We start from the raw sequence: 20,371 nt of genomic DNA, 5'->3' as shown, positions 1-20,371 counted from the left end.
AATAATGTCTGGGCAACAGGTGATCTTCTGGGGTATCAGATGTTAATAACAATGCTGATATGACTGGAGGCCTCCTCTGATTTCTCAAACCCTGCATGGTGGAGACCCTAATTCTCTCTTCAGCCCTCTTAAAAGGCACTTTAAACTTCTAAACTTGGCCAAGCAGAAGCTTTCCCAGGAAAGTGCTTGTTGCTGGGATCACTGCTGAAGTGGCTATCCACTTGCCAGTGTGCCAAAACCGGTCTCACTCTGCCCCTGAGGGTTAAGGCTGTAAGGAGGCTTAGTCCCCGCCTTTAGGCTGCTCAGTCACTAGATTACTAGCTTCCACCCGATCCTTGCTCTGTGACCCTGAGGGCAGAACTTGCCAGGGCAGTTCTCTCACAATGGCTCCCCGAGGCCCATAGCCGAACACTATTAGCTCCATCCGGCTCAGCAGCTCAGTCTGGGGCCCTAGACTCAATGCCCAAAGTTCTCCGCACTCCTACCCACGCTCTCCCATGGCAGTTCAACTGAGTGCCAAGTCCAAAAACACCAAAATAGCTCACAGGTTAGGCCTTTCCAGTTTGTAGTCTCAACTGCTGCTCTACTTACAGCTGTGGGCGGGATTAGACCCAACAAACACACGCAACCACTTGCCAGTTTTCCACTGCTTTTGTCCTCCTCTTGGGGTCCAGAAGTCTCTCATTGACTCCCTGTTTCCTCAAAGGAATGATTATGGACAGATCCCACCCGCCAGAGATGCCTGGATTCTTGTCTCCCCAGACTCACCGTGCCCAGTTGCAAGGAAGCTGTTAGTTGGCTGCCATCTTACTCGGATCACCTCAATTTTGTAACATTTTAATCACCCCCAAAAGAAACTTTGTATCTGAGTGGCACCTGTGGCTCACTGGGTAGGGCGCGTGCCCGAAATACCGAGGGTGGTGGGTTCAAACCCAGCCCCAGCCGAACTGCAACAAAAAAATAGCAAGGGGTTCTGGTGGGCATCTGTAGTCCCAGTTACTCAGGAGGCTGAGGCAAGAGAATTGCCTAAGCCCAGGACTTAGATGTTGCTGTGAGCTGTGTGATGCCACGACACTCTACGGAAGGCCACAAAATGAGACTCTGTCTCTCCAAAAAAAAAAAGAAGAAACTTCGTATCTACTGACCAGTAACTAACCACATATCTGTTAACACTCACTTGCTATTACCTTCACCACTAGCCTCCAACAAACAATAATCCATTTTTTATCTGTGGGGATTTGCCTATTCTGTGCATTTTATAATATGGCATCATATGTGTTGTATGTCCTTTTGTGTCTGTCTTCTTACTTTGGGTTTTCATTGTATTTGTATTTTGTTTGTTTTTATTGACAAATATTTCACTATATGGATAGGCTGCATTTTGTTTATCTATTTATCAGCTGACAGACATTTAGATGGTTTTCACTTTTTGGCTATTATGAATAATGCAAATGTGAACATTCATTTACAACCTTTTTGTGTGGAGCTATGTTTTAAAATCTGGTAAATGTATAGCTACTAATGGAATTACTGAGTTATAATTTATTCATTATCTTTGAGAATCATCCTATTTTTGAATGTGCTTATGTAATGTCCCTTATTTTGTGTTGCATTCTTTAAAAAAAAAATTATCTTAACTTTAGTTACCATCAAACAAACAGCATAACTCATTTTATTGTGCTTCACAGATACTGCATTTTTTTTTTACAAACTAAAGGTTTGCAGCAATCATTAAGCAAGTCCTTTGGCTCAATTTTTTTCAACAGTGTGTGCTCACTTTGTGTATCTGTGTGATGTGTTGGTAATTCTCACCATATTTCAAAATTCATTATTATTGTGATTCATTATTATTATATCTATTCCAATGGTCTGTGATCAGTGATCTTTCATGTTACTATTATCATTGTTTTGTTTTTATTTTTTTGAGACAGTCTCACTATGTTACCCTTGGTAGAGTGCTGTGGTGTCACAGCTCACAGCAACCTCTAATTTTTGGGCTTAAGCAATTCTCTTGCCTCAGCCTCCCAAGTAGCTGGGACTACAGGTGCCCACCACAATGCTGGCTTTTTTTGTTGTTGTTATTGCAGTTGTCATTGTTGTTTAGCTGGCCTGGGCCAGGTTTGAACCTGCCACCCTAGTGTATGTGGCTAGCGCCGTAACCACTGTGCTATGGGCGCTGAGCCTATCTATTCTCATTGTTTTGTGGTGCCATGGACCCATACCTATATACGATGCTAACTAAATTGATAAATGTTGTATATGTTCTGACTGCTCCAGCAACTGGCTGTTTCTCCATTTCTGTCCTCTCCTCAGGCCTCCCCATTCCCTATTAAAATTAGACCAATTAATAATCTTCAGTTGCTATAAATCTTAAGTAAGTTATATATCTCTCATTTTAAATCAAAAGCTATAAATGGTAAGTTTAGTAAAAGAGACATGTCAAAAGATGAGCACCAAGCAATTCTAACCCAATTCTAAGTTCAAAGGAAAAATTCTTGAAGGAAATTAAAATTACTAATCTAGTAAACACATGAATGACAAAAAAGAGCCTTATTGCTGACATGGAGATAGCTTTAGTGTTCTTGATAGAAGATTAAACTAGCCACATCATTGCCTTAAGCCAAAATCTAACAAAGCAATAGCCCTGACTCTTTTCAATGCTCTGAAGGCTGAGAGATATGGGGGAGTTGCAGAAGAAAAGTCTGAAGCTAGCAAAAGTTGGTTCATGAGGTTTTAAGGTAAGACAATATCTCCACAACAGAAACAATACAAGGTGAAGCAGCAAGTGCTGGTGTAGAAGCTGCAGCGAGTTTTCAGGAAGATGTGATTAAGTTGCTGATGAAGGTGGGTACGCTAAACAACAGATTTTCAGTGTAGTCAACACAGCCTTCTATTGAAAGAAGATGCTATCTAGGACTTCCGCAGGTAAAGAGAAGTCAATGCCTAGCTTCAAAGCTTCTAAGGACAGGTGGATTACTCTTGTTAGGGAGTAATATAGCTGGTTACTAAGTTGGAATCAGTGCTCATTTACCACTCTGAAAACCCTAGGGCCCTAAAGAGTATTCCAAATCTATTCTGCCTATGCTCTATAAATGAAATAGAGTCTAGTAACAGCACATCTGTTTATAGCATGGTTTACGTAATATTTTAGGCCCACTTTTGAAAACTACTGCTCTTTGGCAAAACAACTGGTCACTCAAGAGCTGTAAGGGAGAGGTACAAGGAAATTAATGTGGTTTTCATGCCTGATAGCACAATTTACCTTTTCCAGTTCATAGATAAAGTAGAAATTTTGACATTTAAGTCTTATTATTTAAGAAATATGCTCTGTAAGGCTATAGTTTTGTTAGGTAATGTTATTCCTCTGATAGGTCTAGACACTGTAAATTGAAAGCTTCTGAAAAGCATTCATCATTCTAGATGTTATTACAAGCATTTGTGAGTCATGGGAGGAAGTAAAAATATCAACTTCAAAAGAAATTTGGAAGAGGTTGATTCCAGCCATTATGGACATCTTTGAGGGGTTCAAGATTTCAGCAGATGTGGTAGAGATAGCGAGAACTAGAATTAAAAGTGGAGTCTGAAGATGTTACCAAATTGCTGCAATCTCATGATAAAACTTGAACAAATGAAAAGTTGTTTCTTAGGATTCCTGAGATGGAATCTATTCCTGGCAGAGAGGCTGTAAACACTGTGAAATGACAGCACAGCATCTTGCCATGTTGCCCAGGCTGGTCTCCAACGCCGGAGTCCAGTGATCCTCCTACAGTAACCTCCTGAGTAGCTCGGCCACATGCCACCATACCTGGCCTATGAGGACTTATAAAAGAAGAGTGGAGTGGAATGGCACCAAAGGTAGATGCAGATGAAAAGTAAAAGGGATACTGGATTTTTTTCCTGACTGAATTCTTGGTCTTGGGATTTGAAGAATGAATTCACGGACCACAGGCAAGCAGAAGTGATAGAGTGATAGTTTATTAGAAGACAGGAAAGCTTTCTTTAAGCCTTAACTGAAAGGCCCCTGTTGGTTCCTTCTTTATTTGTGCTGAAGCACTTTCTCCACCCAGTCCCTGGGGGAAGTCCCTCCCCTGGGAGTCCCCTGCCTGGAAACAGCCAGGGACCAATGGCGGCCTAAAGGACTCCCTCTCCCCTCCTCCTTGCCCATTTCCCAGTCCCTGCTTAAAGCCTTCTAAATACTATCATTAGGAACTTGGAAAAATTTCTTAATGAAGTCGTTTTTAAAATTTTAAAACTCCAAGTATTAAGTTCAGATTTTTTAATATAAAAATGATTAGAGGCTTTCAAAGTCCTATCCATTGCCTGATACATAGTAGTCATGTAAAAAAAGGATAAAATTCTCTGAATGTATCACCTCTTTTAGTTAAAATGAAAAATCTTTGTTGCTGCTGTTGGTGTTCATTGTGACTCCCCTAACAGGCAAACATTTAAGTATTTATTTCTTTGTTTCTACCCAGGCCTCTTATGTAAGGAGCTGACGGGGAAATAAAATATACAGGATGAAAAGATGGCAATGTTGCCTCCCCCAGGACCTCAGAGTTTTGTCCACTTCACCAAACAGTCTCTTGACCTCATTGAACAACGCATTGCTGAAGGAAAAACAAAGGAACCCAAAGAAGAAAAGAAAGACAGTGAAGAAGAAGGTCCAAAGCCAAGCAGTGACTTGGAGGCTGGCAAACAGCTGCCCTTCATCTATGGAGAAATTCCCCCCGGCATGGTGTCCGAGCCCCTGCAGGACCTGGATCCATACTATGCAGACAAAAAAGTGAGTTTATTCAGAGTTCATGGGGCGGGGTGGGGTGGGGTGGGGTATTGGCTTCCTTCTGTACAAACGCTGTTTTAAGGTGAGATTAGTGCAATCTGGTGAATAACCACATCATGATTAGAATGTTAAATACATATATAGGATATTCAGAATATGTACTTTTTCTTATTTTTCATTAAAACCGGTTCTGATTTTGGCGTACTACTTTTGTTTTTTAAAGTATCTTCACGCAGTGTTCACTATAATGTTCTGCTGTTCTGCACATACCACACTGATCTCCCAAATCAAATTATTCATATTCATACCTATTTTTCCTGCTTATAATTAATGCATATGCAAATGTGCATCCAAATTTTCTTGAAATTATTTTACTACATATGAAAATTGCTAATTTGAATTTCAAATTACCAAGCTACTTCTTTTTTTGTTTTCCATTAAGGTAACTTAATCTTGCTAAGGCAAGGTAATAATGTTGTGGTTTTTGTGTTAGCTCACGTGACCTGTGGTTCAGGAAGTCTCCCTGACAATTCTGACCGACAAGTGACCCCATCCGCCCTTTACTCTCATTATCCCCCATTTATATGTCATCTCTGTGTGATACCTGTCAATGTTGCCTTGATTAGAGTTACTGTGTTCTTATCATTTTCTAGGAAGGCATAAAAACTTATGCCTTATTGATGCTTACTCCTTTTATTGCTTTTTATGACACAGTTGCTGACTATGCAACTGTAGAAAGAATGTATAGATGAATTTCAAAAAGCATAGTATCCTAAGATTTAAGAAAAAGAATCATGCCCAGGACGAGGTACTAATTGCTAAATTAATTTTTAATGTAGACGTGAATTTTGTGTTAAATTGTATTTGAACATAACTGTTAGGAGTGAAAAGGAACAGAAAGTAAAAGAACACCTGAAAACAATAGACTCCAGCCTGTGTTCTTGAGAGAACACTGCTCCATGGAAGCAAAAACCCAGGTTCATGACTTTACCTCTCTAATTCAGTGAAAATGTTTATTCCAGAAGCCCACTTAAAAACTTATATGAAACTCAGATTAAACAGAACAACAACAAAAAGACTAAGTCAGTGCCTTGTAGATCACACAAGTAATTTGCCTGCCAACTGCAGAAAAAGAAAGGGCTGTGAACTTGGCCTTTCTGATTTCTAAGCCAATGCCTCAGGTTGTTTTAATATTTTGTGGTTGTTGCTGTTTGTTTGTTTGTTTTTATCTGTTTATTTATTTAAGACAGAGTCCGATTCTTTTGCCCCTGGCTAGAGCACTATGGCATCCTAGACCACGGCAACCTCAAACTCTTGGGCTCAAGACATCCTCTTGTCTCAGCCCCCCAAGTAGCTGGGACTACAGGCACCAGACACAACAGCTGGCTAGTTTTTCAATTTTTTTTTTTTTTTTTTTTTTGTGCTAGAGTTGGGGTCTCACTGTTTCTCAGGTTGCTCTTGAACTGATTCTTCTGCTTTGGCCTACCAGAGTTCTAGGATTACAGGCGTGAGCCACCATGCTCGGCCTGTTTTTCTCTCATAATTAAATACTGAAGCCATGGAGAAGGCCACCTTGATTTATATTATTTTTTAAAAAATTACCATGGTTAGTAGAAAATCCTTTAATTTATGTCCATTTATGTTATTTATTATTAGTGTTAAAACTAAAATATGAAAATTGAAGCAGGTGCTTTTTCCAACTCTGACATTCCTTGAACTTATGAAAATATTTTTTGAAATATACTCATATTTTGGAACATTTGCAGCCAACCATGAAAATTGCCAGCAATTATTAAAATTTTCAAGGTGTTCTAGTAAAAATCAGGTATAAATAATCTCTATTTGGTTTGCTTAAAATATAGTAATGGAAGTGGAGGAGTTGTATTTTAAAGTAATCCCAATAGCCAGTTATTGTTCCTGTTGAAGGGATAGGAAAAAAAGAAGACAGTATTTTGAAACCTCTCCATGTTTATGAATAGCTCAATTCTTAGTTTACTAAGGAGAAATGGACTTGCAATTCATTGCTGAGGGAATGCTGATAGCTGCATCAGTGCCATTGGGACCACATTGTTGGAGTCTGCTGGGTGTCTAATGCCACACTACCATGTGGAAAGGTAAACTGCTGATATTGATGTGATAAGTTGAATTTTTGGATTCTCAGTTTCATACCGTGCTCTTTTTCTTCCTGCAGACTTTCATAGTATTGAACAAAGGGAAAGCAATCTTCCGTTTCAATGCCACCCCTGCTTTGTACATGCTGTCTCCTTTCAGTCCTCTAAGAAGAATATCTATTAAGATTCTAGTGCACTCATATCCTTTTCACAATGATTACTTCCCATGGTAATTTAAAGTGTAGTTTATGCTATTTTATTCAAATAAAGATTTTAGTCCTTTGCACCCTGGAAGACTCTGGTTTTAGTTTATCAATTTTAATATACGTTGGGGTAAGGCTCAGAGAAGATGGGAAGAATGGCAATGTTGGGATTTTAGGAAATATTACTTTTATTACTCTTGTGCAAAGAGACAAAAAGGCAGTGCATACCTTCATTTAGAATTATCTTCTCAAATTACGTTGTCAGTATTTCAATAACCAATATCCAAGCTCCCCTGTGGCCTCATCTCCTAATCCTTGACTCAAAGCTACCTTATTCAGCATGTTGATCATGTGCACCATTCTGACAAACTGCATATTTATGACAATGAATAATCCTCCAGATTGGACCAAAAATGTAGAGTAAGTGGGGCTAAGTAGATTTTAATATAGTTTAAGTATTATCATTCTCATCCTTTCCTTTCCTGCCAGGAAGTTGCTGCATCTATTAAAATCGTGATGTTTATCTCCCCTTGTTATGTAGCTGCTTTTCTTTCATTTCCTTTTTTCCCTACTATATGGTATTATCCCACTAGCAGTAAATTAGAATAATCAGATGCTCAGTGTTTCTTAGAAGAACGAATTCTTCAGCTGCCCTGCCCTGTTCTTATGCTCTTACTCTTAGTTGTATTTTTGATAGGAACAATGTAGGAATTTTCTTTTCTTTTTTTTTGTTTTTGTTGAGACAGAGTCCCACCCTATGCCCTGAGCTGAGTGCAATGGCATCACAGCTCTCTGCAACCTCAGACTGGAGCTGTGGACATCCTGCTACCTCAGCCTCTGAGCCGCTGGGATTACAGGTGCTCATTGCGGCACCTAGCTGGGTTTTTCTTTTCTTTCTTTCTTTCTTTCTTTTTTTTTTTTGTGAGTTGTGGGTCTCACTCTCACTCAGGCAAGCCTCCAACTCTTGAACTCAAGCAATTCTCCCTCCTCCCACAGTGCTGGGATTACAGGCGTGAGCAACAACACCCGGCCAATGTAGGGATTTTCAAGGCAGATCAAATACCTGTGTCCTTGGTTATTTCCAGTACCTCTACTTTCTAGGAGTATATTTGATATGTTTATTTTAATATTTTCTGGAACAACCTGTATTGTCAGTCATTCTAATCGTTAGGTTGGATCTGTAAACTAACAGCTGCCCTCTAATGGATGCATTCTAATCGGAGAAAATAAATTATACAAGTTTATGTGGTGCCTTTTTCTTTTTACACCCCCAAGTCTCAGTGAATTCTTATGTTTAGGTACACCTTTACTGGAATATATACTTTTGAATCACTTGTAAAAATCCTTGCAAGAGGCTTTTGTATAGGGGAATTCACTTTCCTTCGTGATCCGTGGAACTGGCTGGATTTCATCGTCATTGTTTTTGCGTAAGTACTTTCACTTTTTGAAATAGCGAACTCATGATAATTTCAGACAGAACAGTATTCCAGTAAGCATAAATCTTTCAGATCTGGTCTATCTCACATGCAATCCTTGTATTTGATAGAAAATGAAAGATATATGAAAGCTGATATGAAATATTTGATAGGCGAATGTTAAATTTCTCAAAAAGACTGTTTCCCACTTAAAGGTATATGACATTATGAAGATTGATCATCTTCTTCCACACTCAGCACCTGGTTGGACAGTGTATGCAGTCACAATTAAGTACACACTTCTTCCAAGTTTTTATGTAAAAACTAATAAAACCTATAAGAATTGCCAAAAAAAAAAAAACCTTTAGGCTTTTAATTATATATGATTATATGTACAGCGATCTTTTATCAACCATCACTATCAAGGAAGGGCTAAGTGTATTAAAATAGAAAAGTAAATATTTTTACAAGAGCTGTCACTGCTTACTAAACCTAACGTCAATGCATTGTATATGCATTATATGTGTATCCATGGTTGTTTTTGAGGAAAAGTGGTGTATTAATGTATAATTTTAATTTAGTCATCATTATCACTCTTTCCTAAAGTGTATTTGTCAGAAACATTTATTTTTAATCTCAAGTGTAGATATTATATTGTTCCCTTATCATTTTGAATTATAAAAGTAATACATGTTTATTGGAGCCACTTAGACAATACAGAAGGATTTTAACCATTTTAGTCTCTGATTGCATTACCCCTGCCCACCCCTTTGTCCACCAGGATCCCTCCTTTCAAGGTCACACATGATGCCATGGTTCCGTTTGCTATTTGCTGACAAGAACACGTTGTTCAGAAAGGTTACCACTTCTCATGGGTCTCCTTTATCTACTGAGACGATTCACATATGTAGTATCATAAAATTCACCCTTTAGAGTATGTGAGTCAGTGTTTTTTGGTACATTCACAAAGTTATACAACCATCACCACTATGTAATTAGAGAACATTTTAATCCCCCCAGAAAGAAGCCCCATGCCCTTTAGCAGTCACTTCTAGTGCCCCCTTCATCCAGCTCCTTGGAAGTCACTCATCTACATTTTATCTCTATGAATTTTCCTATTTTTGACTTTAAATATGAGTGGAATCATATAATCTGTAGACTTTTGTGTCTGATTTCTTTCATTTAGCATGCTGTTTTCATTATTTCATAGGAAATTAAAAAATCTCTATTAGCATAATATTAAGGGTCTAATAAATGAAGCTTTCAATTGTTCATCTAGGTATTTAAGTGTAAGAAATCACATTAGTATTTATGTTTGCATCAAATGAGTCAAATCAAGGCAAATGAAATTAGTTATGACAGAAAAAAAGACTTACAGAACTATACATTAAAAAAAGAAATTCCAAATGTAGAAAATACGTTGACTGAAGGCTCAGGTAAGTATCATAGACTCTATCTAAATTCTGAACAACTCTGATTTAATTCTACAGGTATTTAACAGAATTTGTAAACCTAGGCAATGTTTCAGCTCTTCGAACTTTCAGAGTCTTGAGAGCTTTGAAAACTATTTCTGTAATCCCAGGTAAGAAGTAATTGGTGTGCAGCATTAGGCCACTCGTAACTGCAGCTGTCTGGGAGTTGTTCTTTGTTTGTGTGTGTGTGTGTTGTCACCGTGTTTGTGTATAAACTCCCTTATTACAGATATGTGACAGAGTTTGTGGACCTGGGCAATGTCTCAGCGTTGAGAACATTCAGAGTTCTCCGAGCATTGAAAACAATTTCAGTCATTCCAGGTGAGAGTGGAGTTAAACACCAGGGCTGACTTTGATCTTTTGGAGGAAAGGTTAAAAAAATAAACAAATAAAAAAAAAAGAAAAACAAACCTTTCTCTTCTGTAGTTTGAATCACATATGATCTCTTCCTTTTTTTTCACAATCATTATCAAAAGTCAGCCTTTGAGTTTAATCAATTGCATGGAACTTGGAGGATGAAAATGACCACCTGGCTCACATCTCCACTTGAAATTTTCCTCCTAAGAATTCATTTTACATTTGCTTAACCAGGAAGGGAAATTTCAATTCATTTTGATCGCTTTCCATATAGTTAAGAAAGAGATAGATGTCAGCATGGGAGTATGGCATGACACATTGCTTTATATTTTTCTCAACAAACCATTTCTTTATTGAAAATCAGTTTGTTACAAGTCGTCACTATTTGCTGCCATCTGTTTTGATGCCATTATAGAGAGGTGGTTTGTTTGACAAGCTTTTATAGAATTAGAACTTATAAAAATTATTTTTACAAGTAGTTTGAGAAACCAAATCATTCTTTTTGAAAACTTGAGTATTGTTTAAGAATATTTGACCATTTTTAATCATTTGCTGTAATACATAGAGACAAAGTATATATAAAATAGCAAGTCCATCCTTTTAAGCTAGTAAGCTTTTTTTTAAAATTGTGGTCATTGATTTGATATAATGCATGCATTAACACACAAGCTTGTGTTTTGTGTTTGTTTCTCATTGAGAGGGTTTGTGTCATTATGAATGCCCTTCCTCCCCACCCCTACCCGGTTTTCAGGCCTGAAGACCATTGTGGGGGCCCTGATCCAGTCTGTGAAGAAGCTCTCTGATGTGATGATCCTGACTGTGTTCTGTCTGAGCGTGTTTGCATTGATAGGACTCCAGCTGTTCATGGGCAACCTGAAGCATAAATGTTTTCGGGATACAACTGAAGATAATGAAACTTTAGAAAGTATACTGAATACCGTTGAGGATGAAGAAGAATTTAGAAGTAAGAATGTCCCTGACCCTGCGGTTGTTAATAGGTGGAGATAATGCTGAATACATTGCTCTCTTTTAACAAGGAGAAGTTGCTTTCATTTTAATTATTTCAAAGTTATTCAAATACAGAGAAAGTTGCTATAGTGTGAATTTGGATCATGTTGTATATAATTTTCATAAATCTTCCTGGCTCTAAGTTTTCTAGCAGTATTGGCAAAAGGGAACATGGGACAGTTCCATAAGTCACAATTTCTTTTTTTTGTTTGAGACAGAGTCTCACTATTTCACCCTCGATAGAGTGCTATAGCGTCACAGCTCATAGCAGCCTCAAACTCTTGGGCTTAAGCTAGTCTCTTGCCTCAGCCTCACAAGTAGCTGGACTACAGGTGCCCGCCACAACACCTGGTTATTTTTTGGTTGTAGTTGTCATTGTTGTTTGACAGACCTGGGCTGGGTTCGAACCCGCCAGATCCAGTGTATATGACTGGCATCCTAGCCACTGAGCTACAGGCACCAAGCCCACAATTTCTATAAGATAAAAAAGAATAAACTTGCTCTAGAGAAATACATTTAGCTAAAAATTAATAATATTAATCATTACCTTAAACTATATGATAAATTATGTATTTTATATATTATAGTTTTATTATATATGTATACTTATATTTAATATATTTATTATATGAAACAATAATTATATTTTTACATTTATTATGTTATCATATAACATTTTATAGTTATGTTAATCATAAGATAATGATAATATTAATTATCAAATGTTAAAATGGCATCTGTCTCTCGATAGTATGATAGTATTTCTAAACATTTTTCCAAAGCGAAAGTTTATTCAGCTTTGTCTGCACTCTCCTTGTAATAACCAATTATGAGTTGAACAATTCCTGTTGCCTTTCCTAAATATGAGCTGACGGCATTGCATCAAAGATTAATTCACTAACCTTATTTCTGCCTAAGGGCCTTGGCTCTTGTTCTTTTCCCAGCCCAAATATCTCTTCACCAGGCTATTCGCATGACTGCTTCTTTGTCACATATAGGTCCCACTTCAAATGTCATATCCTTTGGAAGGACTTCCCAGCCCGGAACTATATCTTATCTTCTTGTCTAAATTTATTTTCTTTAAAGCGGTTATCACTATTGAAAATGCCTCGTGAATTTATTTATTCACTTAGGTCCTTCTTTACCTCCAACCTCTACCCTTACCTAAACATAAAGGAAGTTGCACAAAACAAGTGATCTAATATATTATATGTGTGCTCATGTTCACTGGCCCATGAGCAGTTACAGATGAATATTTAGGGAGAATATATAAAAATATGATAAATACTTCGATTCCCATTGTGTGGACAAGGCATGAATGCGTGTATACATGTCTATATCAGTTAATTTTCTTCTTTGTTATTCTTGAAGTTTACCCTCTGCAATGTTAATCTTGTTCAAATTCTTCTTAAACAGAATATTTTTATTACTTGGAGGGATCCAAAGATGCTCTCCTTTGTGGTTTCAGCGCAGATTCAGGGTATGTAATAATTGTTTGTTTTTAGTCTAAAAGCTGAAAAAGAAGTAAAACATTCTCAATAAGTTTGGTGATCAGAATTTTTGATTCTGTATTGTTTTTATATACAGTCATATTATTATTTGACTCCTTCTGTCCCACAGCAAATCCAGACTTTAAAATGTTCATAGTTAATGCATGCTCTTGAAAGCAAAACTTTGAGGTAGTGCTTAAGTTACTATAAAACAAGTCATGTAAATCTTAAAAAGGTAGAAAAATTCCTTCCAGAACATCCCACCAAAATTTGCTTGGATACTTTCTGGCCTGCCCTTTTTTCTGGGAAGAAGAGTAACAAAATCATTTCTTTTTTCATTCCCATTGTTACTCATAGAAACTGAGTACAGTGTTTGGCCACTGTAAACGGAAGGGTCTCATGGACTTGGGAGAAGAAATTCTGACAACCTCAGACCCAAGCAGATGTCCATCTTGCTGTTTCTCTCCTACACCAACTTCATTTTGCAACAGGGCATTTGGTCTTGATTGGCTCATTTTCCAGACGTCTCTTCACTGGGTTCTGGGTACACTGGAAACATAGATGTGAACAAGATGAGGCTGCAGCTTCCCCATGAACCTCAGAACACTCTATTGATGTAATGGCATCATGAGAACCAATCTATCAGTTTTAGAAAGAAAAGAATCTTAAAGCTACATATTTTTGTGAACCAATGAAATTGCTGTATTTTGAATATTCTTTATTAAAATTCATTATAAGAATAATACTGGGAGAAACAGTTTTGGTAGAGGCCTACATCTAAATTGTTACAGCTTCAAAACGTTTTATAAAACATCCAGTGAAAGTTTTCAGGTTGTGATGATAATGATGGTCACAGTGAAAATGATGCCAATAGCAGTTGTCATTTATTAGATGCTTTCTATGTGTGGAAAGTAGGCTTATTTTAACAAATTATGTTATTTAAACTTAATGCAAATCTCCTTTGGAGATAAGTGTCATTATCCTTTTTTCACAGAAAGACAGAACTGTGCTTTGGAAAATTCAAGGAATTTGACAAAGTTGATTACCAACTAGTTAATAGTAGGGCAGTGTCCAGACCCAGTTCTTCCTGACTCGATCATGTATTCATAATCATTATTCAATGCCATTGCCCTATATAAGAAACCTCAGGTTTATAACTTCCGGTAGGGGTTTTTAGCTTGTGTTTTGAACCTGTTCTAATCTGTAATGTTCTTTTTCACATGTAGTCAGTGTCCGGAGGGGTATACCTGTGTGAAAGCTGGACGAAACCCCGATTATGGCTATACGAGTTTTGACACTTTCAGCTGGGCCTTCTTAGCCTTGTTTCGGCTAATGACCCAGGATTACTGGGAAAACCTTTACCAACAGGTGAGTGCCAAGGAGAACATGCATTGCAGTTTTGAATGGCACAAAGATCTGATGTATGCTGTTTGTCAGCCTCATAACAGGAGGATGTTTATTCAGTCGAGAATGGAGGAAATTCTATTGTAACTTTACAAATATTTATTCCCAGCACTATTAAGTCGGGACATTCTTGAATAATAAATATTTTTCTTATCCTTTCTGGACACATTTAATCTCTAGATCTTTCCCATTTATCAACATGTCATCTCGCCAGGCCCTAGGTAAACAGAAAATGTAATGTAATGTTCTGTGAAGCCACTCCTGCACAGCCACTGCTTTCCACGCGCCTCTGCTGGCCTCACATGCTCATCATGTTTTACTTTGCAAATTCTATTTACAGATGAAGACTCAATTCACTTCTTTAAATTTTCCTTTCCCAAGTCACTGCTTCCTCCTCTGGACTGCCATGGCCCTTTGTAGATTCTTCAGTTTATAGTATCAATCTCTTATACTGTAATTGTGACTTTGTGGGGCCGTCTCCTCTAACTTAAAATTGAACCTCTCAAGGCAGTATAGTCTGTTTAGGCATTTAGGTTTATATTCTCATAATCCATTCCAAAAGAAAGGAGACTAAAATGTCTGTATTATATATAATCATGAACTGCTTTTCTTGGAAATGCCACAGATTCTTCTTTTGTCCTGTTTTATACTTAGTTATTTTCTGGGAATATTATAAATGAAAATAAAGAAAGATGAACTTCCCAGGAAAAAAGGAATGCAAATGATTTTTTTTTAAATACACAGGAGGAGGTCGCCTTTACTCAAAATTAAGGAAATGCAAATCAAAACAATAGGGACATATAATTTTTTTATTCCTATGAGAAGGACAAATATTAAGAATATTTTTAAAAAATAGATTAAAAGGGAGACAGTGTCAACTCAGGTACGGGGAGCAGGTTTTCTCCCATATTGCTGATAACCACTGGAAAGGGTAACACAGAAATTTCTGTGAAAATTAAAATGTATATAGCTGTTGATCTAAGAAATCTACTACTAGGAAAGGAATTTATTTACAAGAAGAAATCAGTACCAGTAATAACTGATATAAAAGGCAATTGAGTAGCTAGACATCAGAGGTAGGAGAGAGAGGATATTTATTTTTCATTTAATATCTTTACTATTTTGAATTAATTTAATATGTAATGTGTGATAAAATATATTGCATTTTTAAATTAATAAAAATGTTAAAAAAGAAATACCTATGGGATGAATAGATAAAACCATTCAGTAAGTCTTTCTGCCTAGGGTTAACATTCAATGCTATCACTAATACTTTGTGTTAAAGGAAAAAATGATAGAATTTTAATAGCAAAAGGGACCAGAGATATTACTTGTTTGTAAAATTTGAAAGTGCGCAAAGGAGCAAGCTTTATCAGTAGTTTTCATACCGCAGGAAAAAATGTAAGATTTTTATATTATTATAGTCAATAACCAAGGATCATACCAGCTTCAGTACAGGTTTATTAGATTGCTATTATCTTCTGTACTGAAAATACATTTAACACTGATTGTTTTCCATGAAGATGTAATTTTATTCTTTTACATTTTTGAATAACATGAGATTATACAAGATGGTCACATTGATCTATGAGTAATAACCCAGTCAGGTTGTGAACTAATTTGCTAAAAACATTTCCATTTTTCTCCAGACACTGCGTGCTGCTGGCAAAACCTACATGATCTTCTTTGTTGTGGTGATTTTCCTGGGCTCCTTTTATCTAATAAACTTGATCCTGGCTGTGGTTGCCATGGCGTATGAAGAACAAAATCAAGCAAACATTGAAGAAGCTAAACAGAAAGAGTTAGAATTTCAGCAGATGTTAGACTTACTTAAAAAAGAGCAAGAAGAAGCAGAGGTATTATTATTGGGTTTAAAATTCTTCCTCAAAGTAGAGATGCAGAGGCTAACCACAGAGGCCCTGTGGTCGATGATCGGCTTTCCTTGGTCAATTTCCCTTAAAGGATTTTTGTATATAAACTGCATCCTCTTTCTATGTGGGTGAAGGATCTAGTTCTGGACTGAGGTATGGACACCATCCCCATAATCGGCTGCATGACGGGTGTTCTAAGGCTGTTCTTCCCCATCCTGTTACCCACAATGCTTCAGTTTCTATGGTGTCATGCAAAGTCCTACAATATATGATGCATTTCCCTGGGGTACCAATTGTGTACTGTGGTTTCAGGGAAATTATATTAATGTCAAGTTAATAGAAACTCTATGGGGGTAGAAAGCAAAATAGAAGGATTTTTAGAGATAAAACATGAAATATTAATAAATCTATGGGTGTAGTCAATGTGGGCTAAGTTACAGATTCCTGAAAATTTCTCCTTAATTCCCTCTCCAAAGAGGTAATTCTATGGAAAAGCTTGTAAGGCTTGTACTGAGAGAAATGTAATTTCAAATGTACTGCAAGAGTCTTAAAACTTGTTTAATGGTTTGGCCTCATTAAATCTCTAGGAAGAGTTAGTTAAATGTCTTTAAGGACCTAGTTAAATTTGATGCACAGATGTTCAATATGGCTTTTTAATAATTATAAAACCCAGACAATATTTAGATTTTGAAATATTAGAAAAGATTTAAGATACTTATGATGTTTTTGTATCTTAGAGTATTATTCAGCCATAAAATTATGTATTTTAAGAAAATTGTGTCGTGAGAAAAAAGCTGTTAAAGTAATGACAGGTTAAATACAATCACAATTTAAAAATTATACATATACTATATATAAAATGACTAGGGGTTGGCACCTGTAGCACAGTGGTTACGGTGCCAGCCACATACACTGAAGGTGGCTGGTTCAAACCTGGCCCAGGCCAGCTAAACAATAGCTGAACAACTGCAACAAAAAAATAGTTGGGTGTTGTGGTGGGCGCCTGTAGTCCCAGCTACTTGGGAGGCTGAGGCAAGATAATTGCTTAAGCCCAAGAGTTTGAGGTTGGTGTGAGCTGTGACACCACAGCATTCTACTGAGGGTGACATAGTGAGACTCTGTTTCAAAAAAAAAAAAAAAAGACTAGAAGAAATGTTAACACCAATTATTACTGGAATGTAAGATTGTGAGGATTTTTTTTCCTACTTTTTCATTTATTTCCCAATTTTTATTTCATCTTTACATCTTTATTTCCCAATTTTTAAGCAAATATTTTAATTTTTTTAATTTCGAAATATTAGGGGGTACAAAAAGTAACTTCTGGTAAACAAATAGTACTACATTATCCCAGGTACTGCCTATAGAATCCCTGGAAGTCTCTTTCAGCTAATAATCACTGACCTCACCATTTTCATGAAATATTATTGTTTTTAATAATATTTTTACTTTTTAAACAACTCAATCTTTATTAAACTATACAGTGTTTGATTCTGTTGCTAATGTTGAGTTAATTATGTGATAAATAAATTTTTTTTACATGGCTTATAAGAGTTTTAAGTTCTAAAATTACCTACTAAAACTTTAACATAGAATATTTAAATTTTCCTTACGGAAAACACATTAATAACACACGATAATTTAACTCCGATGCATAATGAAGCTTTGTTACGGAGTATGAGAAGAAGCAAATATGTGCTTTGCAAGCTTTGGGGTCATAGTATAAAGGTAACTATCATTTCATGTACAAAGTCTATACACAGTGTAATTACATTGATGGGAGAAAAGTGGCCTGTCATAAAGTTTCTGAATTTGAAAGTGATTCATTTATGTGTAACATTTGGCCCAACAGGCAATAGCAGCAGCAGCAGCTGAATATACAAGTATTGGGAGAAGCAGAATTAGGGGCCTTTCCGAGAGTTCTTCTGAAACATCCAAACTGAGCTCTAAAAGTGCTAAAGAAAGAAGAAACAGACGAAAGAAAAAGAATCAAAAGAAGCTCTCCAGTGGGGAAGAAAAGGGAGATGATGAGAAATTGTCCAAATCGGAATCAGAGGAGAACGTTAGGAGAAAAAGTGTCCACCTTGGTGTTGAAGGGTATAGACAAGCACGTGAAAAGAGATTGTCTACCCCTAACCAGGTACCACAAAAACTGCCAAGGTGGGGCGGCGCCTATGGCTCAGTGAGTAGGAAGCCGGCCCCATATACTGAGGGTGGTGGGTTCAAACCCAGCCCCGGCTGAACTGCAACCAAAAAATAGCCAGGTGTTGTGTCAGGCGCTTGTAGTCCCAGCTGCTTGGGAGGCTGAGGCAGGAGAGTCACGGAAGCCCAAGAGCTGGAGGTTGCTGTGAGTCCTGTGACATCATGGCACCCTACTGAAGGCAGTAAAGTGAGACTCTGTCTCTACGAAACAAACAAACAAACAAAAAAAAAACTGCCAAGGTGTATTACCAGAGGCAGGATGAGGGAGCAAAATGTTTTATTCTGGGATAAGGGATCTCAGAAGAAGATAGTGAGTGACTCCATTGGTATGTTTTCAGAAAAACATACCTACTCCTGGGCATGTATTGGAAGATGTATGTAGGTTCCCATTTAAGTTTGATCACTTTTGAAGGAGCTTATGGTTTCAGACTTGTATATTCTTCAATGTTTTCAGAAACAAAGAATTCCTGATAATCATAGAAATAAATTGTTCATACTATAATTGACTTTTATAGTTGTATTTAGCCTTTAGTTGTTTTTTTTTTTATTTCAAAATATTAAGAAGGGACTAATGTTTGAGGTTACATGGGTCTCTGTTGTAGTGCTTACATCCCAGCTAAGGGGTGCCGTTCACCCAGAGAGTGTTTGCACTACCTTCAGGTATGGTTTGCACTACCTTCAGGTAGTGTTTGCACTACCTTCAGGTATGGCTTATCCCTCATGTCCCCCCTCCCCTCTGCTTGATTTTCCACTGAGTTTTACTTCCCTCCGTGCACATCAGTGAGTTCCAGTTTAATAGTGAGTACATGTGGTTTTTGTTTTTCCATTCGTGAGTGCCTTGGTTTAGAAGAATGGTCTCCAGGTCCAACCATATAGTTTTTCCTGCCTTATTGATTAGAAATGAATCTCCTCTTCTTTTTCACCACTGCAGGTCATGGAATCACCAGAATATTAGTTACCGAATTTGGGACGTTGTAGAAACCTTTGAAATAACTCCACCCCCAACCATGTGGGCCACTAGCCCATTGTGTAGTAATTCCTCTCGTGTGAAATTTCTCTCTCCCTATTTTTCTTTTTCCATCAAAACCTTCATATATCAGGCCTCCAAACCTACAGTTCCATATAAACTCCCATGGTGAACCATTGATTCCATTCTCCTTAGCACTTTCCTGTTTTTCATCACACAAGCCCACAAATAATTTTTCTAAAATAAAAATCTAGTCATTCCTCACTCCAGATTAAAAAACAAAAACCGAAATTTCTGTTGAATAACCACTGACCACAGAAGGAGCGCTTCTTATCCTGCTGCAGGCTGAATTCAGCCTCCGCTCTCCACCTTCCCTGCTCATGGACCCTGGTGCCCACCCGCTCGCCGCCTCGTACCCGGCTGCCTTCGGGGCCAGTACACGTGGTTTTCTCCCAGCATTTTTGTTTCCTGTCATGGTGCCACCCACTCTTCCCCCTCAGCTCAGGTGTCGCCATCCCCCAAGTTTTCCTGCTGTCACCTGCATGTCCTCTGTTCTGCTCTTCAGGGCTCCACTCAGAGTTACTGTCTTTCTCAACTTTTCCTTCTTTTAAAATGTCCAGCTTCTGCTACTTAAGTCTGCAAGAGTCCATCTGATATACACAGAAATAAAAGGTAGTGTCCCTGCTTTAGAAGATTCCACTATTTGGATGGTGACAGAACACATATCATATCAATAAAAAGAAATATGACAGGAGCAGCACAAGCCGCTTTTAAGGCAAAGAAGTTTTCACACTCGTTTTCCATCGTTAGCAATGCTGCCCGTTCTGTCCTTCACGTGATGAAACTGAATGAGACGCTTCCAAAGAATTGGCATTCAGTTTGGATCACAGAAACAGTTTATCCTAAACACGAGTCACATAAATGTGACTTTTTCTTCCTCTTTGGTCATGTGTGCATTCTTTTCCAAGTTCTAATATTTTATAATTTTATAAACTCACTGGTATTAAAATGTCATTGGCGCCGCCCAAAACGTCATTTTTTAAAATGCCTTAAATGAGCTCTCAGTCAGGTGAGATTGCCATCAACGTGAAGCA

At 37.5% G+C, this 20,371-nt stretch overlaps 1 protein-coding gene across 1 annotated transcript in view; it reads left to right on the top strand.

Annotated features, from left to right (window-relative positions):
* Positions 1-20,371, top strand: part of SCN9A (sodium voltage-gated channel alpha subunit 9) — a 128,077-nt gene that overhangs the window by 5,012 nt on the left and 102,694 nt on the right. The window contains exons 2-11 of the mRNA XM_053597667.1: positions 4,476-4,783; positions 6,972-7,090; positions 7,425-7,514; positions 8,393-8,521; positions 10,211-10,302; positions 11,090-11,302; positions 12,763-12,826; positions 14,063-14,204; positions 15,890-16,096; positions 17,961-18,248. Of these exons, the coding sequence (XP_053453642.1) occupies positions 4,526-4,783; positions 6,972-7,090; positions 7,425-7,514; positions 8,393-8,521; positions 10,211-10,302; positions 11,090-11,302; positions 12,763-12,826; positions 14,063-14,204; positions 15,890-16,096; positions 17,961-18,248 (1,602 nt within the window). The 5' untranslated portion in view covers positions 4,476-4,525. The remainder of the gene's footprint in view (positions 1-4,475; positions 4,784-6,971; positions 7,091-7,424; positions 7,515-8,392; positions 8,522-10,210; positions 10,303-11,089; positions 11,303-12,762; positions 12,827-14,062; positions 14,205-15,889; positions 16,097-17,960; positions 18,249-20,371) is intronic.

This window comes from Nycticebus coucang, chromosome 7, assembly GCF_027406575.1.
Source record: "Nycticebus coucang isolate mNycCou1 chromosome 7, mNycCou1.pri, whole genome shotgun sequence".
In the NCBI taxonomy this organism is placed as follows: domain Eukaryota; kingdom Metazoa; phylum Chordata; class Mammalia; order Primates; family Lorisidae; genus Nycticebus; species Nycticebus coucang.
This window is presented reverse-complemented; position numbering and strand designations above follow the sequence as displayed.